We start from the raw sequence: 12147 nt of genomic DNA, 5'->3' as shown, positions 1-12147 counted from the left end.
TTAAACTTATTTTATGAAAAAAAAAAAAAAAAAAAAAAACAAATTTAAATTTTTTTTTTTTTTTTTTTTTTTTTTCTTATCAGATACAGATTTCAAAAAGAGAAGTTCAAGAAAACATTCTGGCTTTTCCCATTTGTACAGCAGTCCTGGATCTTCAGAAAGCCCTGGAAATTTCAAGACCAGTAAAACACAGGGAAGGAAATCAAGCAGCCTTTCCAGTAACAGCAGACCCAGAAGGTGTCAGCTGCTTTTATTAAACATGTTTACATTCCTAGAGAGTCCAAAACTCATGACTAGTTTTTCTTATTAATAATTTGGCATTTCGACATTTCTTTCTGATGAGCAATTTCTTCTGAGAATTAAAGATAAAAGGTGAGTGCTCAGTCATATACCACTATTATTATCTGCCTCTCATAGAACTCACAGAATTCCAAAGAAGGCAGATACTAGGGCAAATTCCAACTCCAAAGGAAAAATCCCCACCTCACCCAGAGCAGTTTCCAGTGGAACTACAGTACTAGTATGAAGAGAATATTTCCTTGGACTTAAAGAGCCTGGGAGGAAAGGTTAATTATGCAATGATATGTGAGGAGTAACCATCTATCATAAGCAGTAAGAGCCTTATATAATCATGTGCCAGGAAGCTATCATAAAAAAGGTTTAAAAATAACTTTAAAGACTACCTCAAAGCTTATCAATTTCCCATAAATCAATAAAAGATTTTTTAAAAGCTCACCAATAATATAGTCATGAGTCTTTCATTTGGATATAAAAGTTACTTCAAAGTAACACAAATCAACACACAGGCATTCATTATAAAACTTATGGATCATAACTGCAAGGAAAAGTATGGTAAAATTAAAACCCCAACAATGCCTCACCCACTGAAAACTCAAAATTCTGCAAATCTATAGAATAAAGACAGAAGAAACAAGAAAATAAGAGGGGTGCTGTGGATAAGGAGACAGTTAAAATGCAATTACAGTGTATAAGAAAAACAAGTACCTATATTTTGCTCATAAAAAAGACTCTGCAGGCCAGGCGTGGTGGCACACGCATGTAATCCTGGCACTATGGGAGGCCAAGGCAGGTGGATCACCTGATGTCAGGAGTTCAGTACCAGCCTGAGCAATATGGTGAAACCCTATCTTTACTAAATATAAAAATTAGTCAGGTGTGGTGGCACAAGCCTGTAATCCTAGCTACTTGGGAGGCTGAGGCAGGAAAATTGCTTGAACCCACGAGGTAGAGGCTGCAGTAAGCCAATATCATGCCATTGCACTCTAGCCTGGGCAACAAGAACAAAACACCATTTCAAAAAAAAAAAAGACTTTTGCACCTCCTCAGAACTTGTGCTCTTTTAACAATTTTATTTAACACAGTTCTTAGCTTTCTAACCCTACAGCAAATTAGAGGCAATAAGTTATAAATGGAGAAAACTGTTATACATTGATATTCTCAACATATGACAAATAAAAAATAAGAAATATGCAGAAAACCACAGAAAGCAAAGCCTTTGGGGGATATTTAGGGTAAAAGTACAGGTTACATTGTTCCACATACCTTTGTATTCTCTTAGAGTTATTACAGTACTGCAACATAAACACACATGCACCACACACATACACACACACACACCCCTAGAGTTTTGGTACTCTTGAGAATAAACTTGAATCTGTACAGAAAAAAAAATTCATCTATAAAGGTTCTATATAATGCTACAAACAAAGGGTTGTACATGTGTATTTGCAGAGGCAGCAAAATTTTGCTTATGGAGCTTAATAAAATATATAGTCTAGCATTGTTTTATAATTGTGTTCATGAAAAGATCATTGTAAAATGAGTATTTATCAACCACTGTATATTTGGCCTATATTTTCATCATAATACTTAAAACTACAGAGGTGTTGAAAAACATGACCCCAAAATGCAATAAAGAACAAATATAAGAATTGTGAATATCAAGTTTAAAGTATTTTTTCCTTAGCATACATGCAATTATAATTTCAGATAAACTGACATTATTTTATATATATTTATATATAAGTGCTAATTAAGGACATATAATATTCAGCATATATTTTACTCCCATTTTCTGCAGAGTTCCCACTAACAGGAACTTGAATTTTCTAATAGCTATACTGGGCACTATCTATTCTGCATGATCCACACAGAAAGGCTTAGGCAACTCTTAGAAAATGTTGGTAAGCTGATTGGCCCTGATTTGAATGTGTTTCAACATCTTTAAAGGAAACTTAGTCAACTTTTCAATGACTGGTTAAATCAAGAGTACATTATAAAACACTCTACCTCTTGTAAGCCATATCACATTTACAGTACTAGGTATAAAATTTTAAGACAAATGTGGCAGAAAGAGGCAGCTGTTCACCAAACTTGTCTCCTCCTCTTCCTAGAGCACTGCTAGACTACAGTTCCCAGCCTCCTTTGTAGTTACGTATGGCCATGTGGCTAAATTCCACTCAATGAAATGTGAAGAAGAGTGATGTACCTTTGGAAACTTCCCACACTCAATGCACTTCTTCCATTTCCCTCCCATCAGCTTGATGTGGAGATGCATATTGACCTTAGAATCCATGAACTGAAGAAGTACAAACCAGTTAAAGGTCAGCTCGCTACTAAGACAGAACCTTTTAGTCTTTATATGAATGAGAAATAACCTTTTCCGTTTGGCCTTGCATTATGGAGTTTGTTTGTAGTATTACAATAATGAAAACAGTGAAAATTATATAAGTTGAATTATCCACCAAAATTAATTGTGAAAAGCAAATGGAAAAACAAATAAATGTGCAAAATAAATTTATACTGAACATTTTCAAAAAAGATTTATGCCTCACTTCTTAAAGCACGGTCCGTCAAAAACTAGAGAATGAATAAAATGCTTTCTTTGGTTTATGTTTCAAACTTGAGTATCAGATTGAGAAGTTTTTACTTACAAATAGCAAAAAAATGAATCACTTAACTGTGAAGTAGTTAAAAAAAAATCCAAAACAATAGTTAGTAACTTTAAGATACAATGTTTCCTATTAATACCATACCCTGTGATCAACTTCTGCTATAACAATCATCAAAAAACTAATTTGTTTATTATCCTGGTATATTTTTCTTGGCTATTACTTGAAATAGACAATTGGCCAGTAGCCTGAAAATATTTTAGTTATATAGAGCTTCTTATCATGGGATTTGACCTGTATTTCATTAAAAAGCTAATTGATCACACTCATCTAGGGAAGCCATAACCTATTTGATTTGCCCTAAGACTGTTTCATTTAACATTTTCATTTTTTATGGTAACACACTGTGAACAAACTGAAGAAAAAATACCCACTTGGACATTATAATTGTTTGTAGCTTTGTCCTGGTTTTAGTTTCCTACTTAATGACTAAATGGCACCACAGTGGGTAACGCACTGTAGTAAAAGTGGTGAATCATTAAAGAGTTCGTAAATTTTAAAAACAGGGGCAGGCCTTCTGGGTCTCATATGCTTCTAAAAAACCCGATGTTGTGCTGTATTAACTGAACCATGAAAGCTTTTATTAGTCCTCTTTAAAAATGCTTGCAGAGAAGCATTTATTAATGTTTGCCCCCAAATTGTTTCTACTACTTAGCATTTCCATAACAATTTATATTTCAAAGAACTTTTTGATCATTAGTTACATCCATTCTACCTTTCTATAGTGGAATTCAGCTGTTTAGCAAAACAGAGGCATAAAGATAAATCTCTTGACTAATTTTTGCTTAAGACTTCCCAATAAGAAGATGAATAGAATATGAGAAAATGAACAGAATATGAGATCTTGCTATAAATCTTTCAGTTCTATAAATAGCCTGGTCCTCTCACTCTATATGAGTAGAGTAGTTGTTAGAGTGTTCCCACATGGTGAAAAGAGAAATGAGTCAGCTTTATACAAGGGGCTTTGAAAACTAATGTTATAGGACTTTGCAACACAGCTATGGCCACTCTACCTTCCAAACTGCCCTAGAAGCCCACAATGCCAGAGCATTGCACAATTCTGAGGACAACAGACACATTGCGTTCTATGCTTGGAAAATTGCTTTGGATGCATTTTCATCAAAATTAATTACAAAAATTAGATTCATCAAATTTAAAAATCATACTAGAATCATTTTAGGTTTGATGTAGCCCAATTTATTTACTTTTAAAAACATTCAGGCTGAAATTATGTTTTCTATAATCTTGAGATCATACTAAAAATCTGCTCTGGGTTAAAATACGTTTAAACTTATTTTATGAAAAAAAAAAAAAAAAAAGGCATTTCATAAAAATCTCTCTGGTCTATCCACCTCCCTATAAAAATGAGATGGCCTAGATGGAAGTGAATACATGTAAGCCACTAGAATGTTCCCCTCAAATTATTGCCATCTCTATGTTTCCACAGCAGTTTTCTTTCCTTTTTTTTTTTTTTTGAGACAAGATCTTGCTCTGTTGCCAAGGGTGGAGTGCCGTGCAGTGGCATCATCATGGCTCACTCACTGCAGCCTTGGCCTACTGGGCGCAAGCGATACTCCCACCTCAGCCTCCTAAGTAGCTGGGACACAGTCATACACCACCATGCCAAGCTATTTTTTAAGAAAAAATTTGTAGAGATAGGGTCTCACCATGTTGCCCAGGCAAGTCTTGAACTCCTGGGCTCAAGCAATCTTTCCGCCTAAGCCTCTCATATTGTTGGGCTTACAGGCATGAGCCACTACGCCTAGCCAGTGTTAGCTTTTCATTTATCTATTATCAGATAACAAAATAAGTTATCACAGTTTTGCTTACAACAGAGACACTTACTTGACACAGGACTTAATGATGTATTTTTGTGTGTTTATAGTCTCTAAATATGAAACACTAGTGCTGTTGGATGGACTAAGAACATTTCTACACTTTGCCAAGTCATAGTGAAGAGCATGGTTGCATTTTGCTATCTGGTATTCTTCCCCCAGGCTACCGCATGAGACTATTCAAGGAAAGAGTCTGGAAATCTGTATTTTTAACAAGTCTTGGGAGATTTTTATTATCTGACTTGTTTAGTAAACGCTAGATGAGTCCTAACGTCCTTCCATCTGAGATTTGGCAATTCTGACAAAAATTACAACACTAGAATATTACCTATACCACTGTACAGAGGAAATAAATTTTGGTCCTAAATTTATTAAAATACATAAGACACTAAATGGGCCAAAGTTATTAATATTTCTTTCTCTCCCATGAAAGGGTGCTGTCCATAAAGGTAGAAACTATGTTTTAGGGCTCATTGTGGCCCTATTGGGTAACACACTGGCTGGCACAAGTTAGATGCTTACTAAGTTTTGAATGAAGAGCTCAACTGCAGCAGCTAGCTGCCAATCTTATCCAGATAGTCTTTCCTACATTCAGGATCCTCAGTGCCCAAAAGCAATATCCAGCGCTCTAACTTTGAACATCACTGGGCAGCAAGATTAAAATAAAAACTAGTAAATTTTATATACAAAAATCAGCACTTATTGTTTCACTGAATACATGATTAAGATGGTGGCATTTTGTACTTCCTATCAACTGTATTTGAATATGGATGGAGAACTTTTCTAAGAATAATGTTAATGTATGGGAAAAATAAGAATTCACACTATACCAGAACCAATTTCGAAGACAAACACACTCAGTCTGAAACATGGACCATTAAAGAATTTCTGAAACTACAGAAGTGAGTCTATTTTTCTTTCTGGTACACAATAACTCCTTAGAGCCATTTGTGGAACAAAAGCAAAATAAATGGATGGTGATTGCATAAGACCAATTTAATTCTCTTTTTAGATAGTGGGGGGAAAAGATGTTAAGTAAAACATTTTTTTTTTTCTAAATCAAACAATCAGGTTATTTCTCATCAGTGGAATATATGGCACCATAGGATTCAGGCTAATAACAGGAGAAGAATATTTTTTACGTTTGTGGCAGGAACATTTTCCTTTATCCATGCTAAGTGCATTTCAGGTCTGTGATCATAGTTTTTAATTTGCAATAAATAAAAGAGACTCCTACCCACCTGGAACATTTACTATGACTTTCCTCAACTTCAGATTTCACTCATAAAAACTTCCCAAATGGAGCTGATTGAGACCTCTGTATAATGTCAATGCAGCAGAATGATTTATAAGAAAAAAGTGCACAAGGAAATTTTGGTGACCCTAAAGACAAATGAGCTTCAACTCAATGGTTGTCTTATTTATCCATCACATTTTCTCTCCTTATAACTGAACAATTATCATGACTGGCAAGAATTTCCTCATCAAAATAGCAGCTTCAAATGAGATTTTCATTTTATAAAATCAATATTTTTGGGGAGCAGAGCATGCCAACACCCACTGCCAAATATAACCACGAGAAAAAAATACTTGATGATAGTGGTTCTAAATTAATGCCTCTTTTAAACAATCCAATTTTGAAACACTGAATTTATATACAAATAAATATATAAAATAATATTTAAAATGCAATATACATCTATATAATGTAAATGTTATTTTAGGTTCACCCCAATATAAAGAATAATAGTGTTAGACTACAATTGTAATAAGTGATGAAGCTCACAGACCACACTTCAACAAGGTAGTGTGTAGGGGATGGAGGGGGACAGGGGGAGAAACAGTCAGAAGAAGGTAAACCAGTGGTTCCCAAAGTGTGGTACCCAAGCAGCAACAGCACTGTTAGGGGAACTTGTAAAAATCACAATTCCTGGGCCCCACCCCAGACTTACAAAATCAAAAACTACGAGAATAGGACTTGCTTTAACAAGCTCTCCAAGTGATGTCAACATATGCTAAAGTTTGAGAACAACTAGGCAATAAAGACTCAGAAATAACAGGCATAAGTAACTGTCACCTGCTTAACCATGTGACATGCCAATTATCAAAGACGAAAGACTCAGGGATTTCTTGACTGCACCATTTAGAATCAAATTCCAAATTCAATATACAAGTTGGCGGTCTGTTGGGGATGTGGTGAAAGGTGATAAGACAGTAGAATTCCCGAACAGCTAACATGGGTGCAGCAATCCAGGGAGTGAAAATCTTGTCAAAAGTTTTCTCCCTTATAATCCCTGAATATGACAGTATATAAGCTTCGACTTAGAGAGTTGAATAACCCAAGGATATCAATATGCTAAGAATTTATAAAGAAATAAATGTTCCTATAAGTATCCAAGCAGAAAATGCTTTTAAAACTTGTCTGTTACTAGCATGTGGTATTTGACCCTACTTCATCATTCCCAAAACTTGGAGTATGTTTGTTCCAAAAATGACAGCCTGTTCCTGGAGGAATGGGTGTTGGCTGTGCTGATCACAGCACTACATGATCAGCACATATCACTCTGGAAAAGGAGGGAGCAGGTGCTGAGATTATAATTAAATATGTACATAGGAAACAGGAGTGGCAGCAAAGAAGGGTGGGGAGGAAAAATGTCCTTCCTGTGTGTCAAAGAGATGGAGGTGGAGTCAATCCACAAACTGACTTCCAAAGCCCCACAGTATAATTTCAAAGCATACAGACATATGCTAGGTCAGAAAGATTATGGGTGCAAAATTGATTCTTATATAGCAGTTCATATTCATAACTTCATAACGTTCAATCTGAATGTTACCTTAGAAGCAGAAGAATTAAAGTTCCATGCTCAGACTACAATGCAAATCAAATCAGTTGTCCAGGAAGCGAACTGGGTTTAGCAATAGAGAATTAGTTATAGAAACTAAAATTCAAAATTTGTTGTGCCAAGCAATCTTTGTTCAAAAAACAACGTTCCTTCATGAAATTAATTACTCAGTTGGAAACAACACAAAGCAGTATCTTTCACATAAAGTCTATTAACAATTTAAGAAACAACCAGACTGACCAGGCTGTGCCGGTGAGCTCATCATGAGAATCGGAGGGACTGGTAAGACTAGGATGCAGATGCAAAGCCTTTGTCGTTCAGCTACTGACAATGGTCCAAGAGGGGTTGGCAGAGGAGAAACCTAGAACATAAGAAAAATGCAATGTTTAAGATACAAGCCATGTCAAGTCATACTGAAAAAGAAACACAAAGAACTGCCCTTGAGTCTCAATTCAGACACAGTGCGATCATGTGTCTTTGACGCAGTCACATCAACCTCCCAGGTCTCTAAGTCTTCATCTAAAAAAAAGCAAATTCAGCAGTCTCGCTGATAGCACAGGAATATTGTGAACATAGAAATAAAATAATAGGTGTAGAAGGAATCTGTGAGGGAGAAAGCAATTCACATAATTATAATTAGCTTACTATTTACTGTTCACTATAATTTGTTTTCTATTATCATTATTATAGAAATTAAAAAGCTTCTTTGGATTTTTGGATATAAGTATGTCATTACTTAGCATTTTAAACTATTATTATCAAAGACTTCCTTTTACAGATAAGACCTCTTGGCAAAAAGAAATGTGTAATGGACTAAAAAAATGAACAATTAGGCCATAAACTATAAGAGTGACAGAAAATTCCCATTATAATTTCCATTTCTTCTTGAAGTCTTTTGTAATCTTGTTCCAGCCCAAAGTAATAGCAACCATAGACTTTCTAGGAGTCACACTAACATGATGGACTTCTTAAAAGGGATTTAAGGGACTTTCTGCTTTTAATTTGAATGTACTTCCACTTCTAGACACTTAGAGGAAAAGCAACTGGAAGGACATTTTCCTAACAGTTTACTGGAATGTCAATCTTCAGAAAAAAGCAGCAGCTTTTAAAATTATACTTAATGAGTTTCTTACTAAAATAGTATACCCCAATTGCACTATTTTTATAGACAGATGCTATAACTCTGAGAATTATACATTCCTTTATCTTCAGAATCCAACATATTTATTGTGACTCGTTTTCCCATCACTATTTTCAAAGTGTTATTGCTATTTTTGCGGAAATGTATAAAGCCGAATATAATACATATTTTCTTTGAAGAACTTTATAATATCACCAAGAATACCTGTAATACTTCATATGGTTTCTAAACAGAAATGTGCTATTCAGTTATTCAAATAGCTAAGCAGCATCATTAGATCTAGCAGGCTACTTCACATCATATCCTTGGTGCTCAATAAGTATTAAGATTTAATAACAATACAAATGTATATTTTTATAAATATCCTTCAAAAATTATATTGATGTGCTGTTGTTCTATTAACAATATCTGAAGAGTCTTGATTTCTATATCAATGAGAAAGCAACATCTCTACAGAAAGATAAAAACAAAGGGCAAAACATTTTTATGTCAAGAAGTGGACATTCTGACATTGGTTTTAGATAAAAATTGTTCAGTGTGATATTTACTATAATAACAACATTACCCTTTGGGAGGCCGAGGTGGGAGATCACTTGAGGTCAGGAGTTCGAGACCAGCCTGGCCAAGACGGTGAAACCCTGTCACTACTAAAAATACAAAAAATTAGCTGAGTGTGGTGGTGGGTACCTGAAATCCCAGCTACTCGGGAGGCTAGGGCAGGAGAATCACTTGAACCTGGGAGGTGGAGGTTGCACTGAGCCAAGATAGTGCCACTGCAATACAGCCTGGGCAACAAAAGTGAAACTCCATCTCAACAATAATAATAATAATCATAAACATCACTTGCATTGTTTTTTATAGTTACAAAGTGCTTTTAGACATGTCACCATATTTGATATATTTTCATAAAAACCATGCTGGTAGATAACTGGTAAAACTCTCCTCTAACCCTCGACCTAATAGGTGATAAAACTTGGATGCTATCTGCTTCATAATTAAAAGTACATTAAAGTTACATTAACTTGGATTTGAATTTATAGACTATCTTAAATTAACAAACATGAGATTAGAGATTTTTGTCCTTCTTATTTTTTTACATTGTAGTCTGAAACATTTTATAAATGCTCTTGATACATTCTTGATTCTCAGTGGCACAAGATGATTTTAGATTAAGAATACAAATAGGAAACAATAGGAAACAGAGAATGTAAGTAAAGGAGCTTGGAAAGTACCTTCCATCAAGGGCATAGTTAGTATAATTTTTAAAAATGTTTTTAATCTTTAATGTCACTTTGTACAATAGATAATTGTATATTTGCAAATACAACTCAAATTTAACAAATACTTTCCAACAGTTCAACAGTAGTTAACTTCTGCCACTTATTTCCACAAAAACACACAAAACAATTCTCCATGGCATGCTGATTTGTGGCTGGGAATGTAATAGTTGGGTTTTGACTTCATAGCTCCAAATCTGAGTTGCAAAGTAAATCTGGGATGAAAATACAAATTTGACTTACAAATATCACATCTTTTTGAGAGTTAAATAATTTTCCTTGCCGTTCACTCTTTTTAGTAACTGCCTCTTCACGACACATCCTCTAACATTTATGAAAGTGTTGTTATGTGAATACTGTTTTAATGAAAATTAATAGGCATTTCTATATTGATATATACTAGTTTACATTTACTGCATTTCTATTTCCAATAATCCACATTACACCAGGGTTATCATTACTGCTACAGCTACACAAGTAGAATATGGTCATTTAAAGAAATTGCATAATATGTTTCAGGGATACAGATCTGCTGTACAAATGTACATATCACATGTATGGATGCATCACAGGCTATATATGCTTCCCTCTCCTCAGGGCCACAAAATCAAATCAGCAGCCTGATACACACCTTTTATGGACAAAATTGATATATAATTTTTTACACAAATTAAGACAGTTGTAAGTTGCTTGGAAAAGAAAGAAGGGTCAGCAGTCAACATCTGTCAATGAGAATGGGCAATTTATTCTCAAATCTTCCCATATTTGTTTATCCAAATGGGCTACAGAGAAATAGACTGTTTAGAAGTTCCTCTCATATATTAGTCATTCTTATGATAAGCCTGAAGTAGAAATAATAGGAAACAGGCTGCCAAGTGTGTACATAACAAAAAATTTTGCATGTAAAAAACATGTACCCCAAAACCTAAAATGCAAAAAAAAAAAAAAAAAAAAAAGAAAAAAGAAATACAATGCAAATTGTTTATAAGTATGGATTATCAAAGGATTTAACAGAAATACATCTGCTTTCAATTAATAGTTTCAATAAATTTTAACATGAGCTTGCCCATGCTGTAAAAAACATACATATAGGTACACATTTAAGGAGATAAATACAAGTGAGCAAAAACAACTGCTACTATTAATCCTTTGTCTCTTAAGATCCAGGAATGGTTATTTTGGTTCTTAACTACATTCCTTGAGCTACATAAATCCACAATAAAAGACTAAGAGTCCTTTGCTTCAAAAAAATCATCTATGACTATAATTTCATCAGCTCCCTGAAAGTATATTACTGCTGTAATATCCTCAGATATAGCACCGGACAACTCAAGGCAGTGACTTCTTGCAGTCTCAGCTTACCCATGCAGCCAGGAAAAAAAGAGAGGGCACTACCACATTTTACCATCCCAGCCTATTGCTGGCCTTAATATCATACATGGTGGTCTTCCATAGGTCCTTTAACCATTCCACTTATGTGGCCTGCTCAATTGTAATAACATCACAAATCACCAGAGCTTTACATGTCACAAAGAAATTGTACAAGGAGTATCTCCTCTGATCTTCACAACAGCCCTTTGGGGTATACCGAATCAGACAAGGTGTCACAGGTATAAAAATTTGTTTACAGATATGTGGCTGACAAATGGAGGGCTGATCCTGTAACTCTCAGCCCAGTGCTTTCTATGTGGTATTACAAGGAATTATAGGCCACTTCAGCAGAGCTGTTTGAATATCAAGACCTTGCCTATCTAGTCACCACAGTTTCAGTAATGGCTCATTGAGATGCTGGTCTTCTTGATTAATGTACCTATCAAACCACTGAATAGATCAAACTCAGTCATAAAACATGATACAATGAATCCAAAAGTTGCCATAAATGTCTACAAGTCATCTCACAACAAAAGCTTTCAAATTTGACTTAGACTTCATGTTCTTTGAATATCACAATAATCATTTTGGTTTTTAACTATACTCTGAGTTTATTACAGTTGTATTTTCCCCCTCCTTTTGAGTAATTAGTATTATTTTGGATAGTGTGCTACTAAAAAAGCAGAACACTTTTGTAATCTATATAGG

General features: G+C 34.7%; 1 protein-coding gene across 7 annotated transcripts in view; it reads right to left on the bottom strand.

Moving 5' to 3' along the window:
* The window catches only part of HDAC9 (histone deacetylase 9), a 900368-nt gene that overhangs the window by 821461 nt on the left and 66760 nt on the right, over positions 1-12147 (bottom strand). For all 7 annotated transcript variants that reach the window (XM_017526856.2, XM_037737895.1, XM_017526841.2 and 4 more), the window contains exon 2: positions 7891-8011. In XM_017526856.2, the coding sequence (XP_017382345.1) occupies positions 7891-7915 (25 nt within the window). In that variant the 5' untranslated portion in view covers positions 7916-8011. The remainder of the gene's footprint in view (positions 1-7890; positions 8012-12147) is intronic.

This window comes from Cebus imitator, unplaced genomic scaffold (assembly GCF_001604975.1).
Source record: "Cebus imitator isolate Cc_AM_T3 unplaced genomic scaffold, Cebus_imitator-1.0 Scaffold45, whole genome shotgun sequence".
Lineage (NCBI taxonomy): Eukaryota > Metazoa > Chordata > Mammalia > Primates > Cebidae > Cebus > Cebus imitator.
The sequence above is the reverse complement of the archived record's forward strand: the minus strand, read 5'-3'. Positions and strand labels throughout refer to the sequence as shown.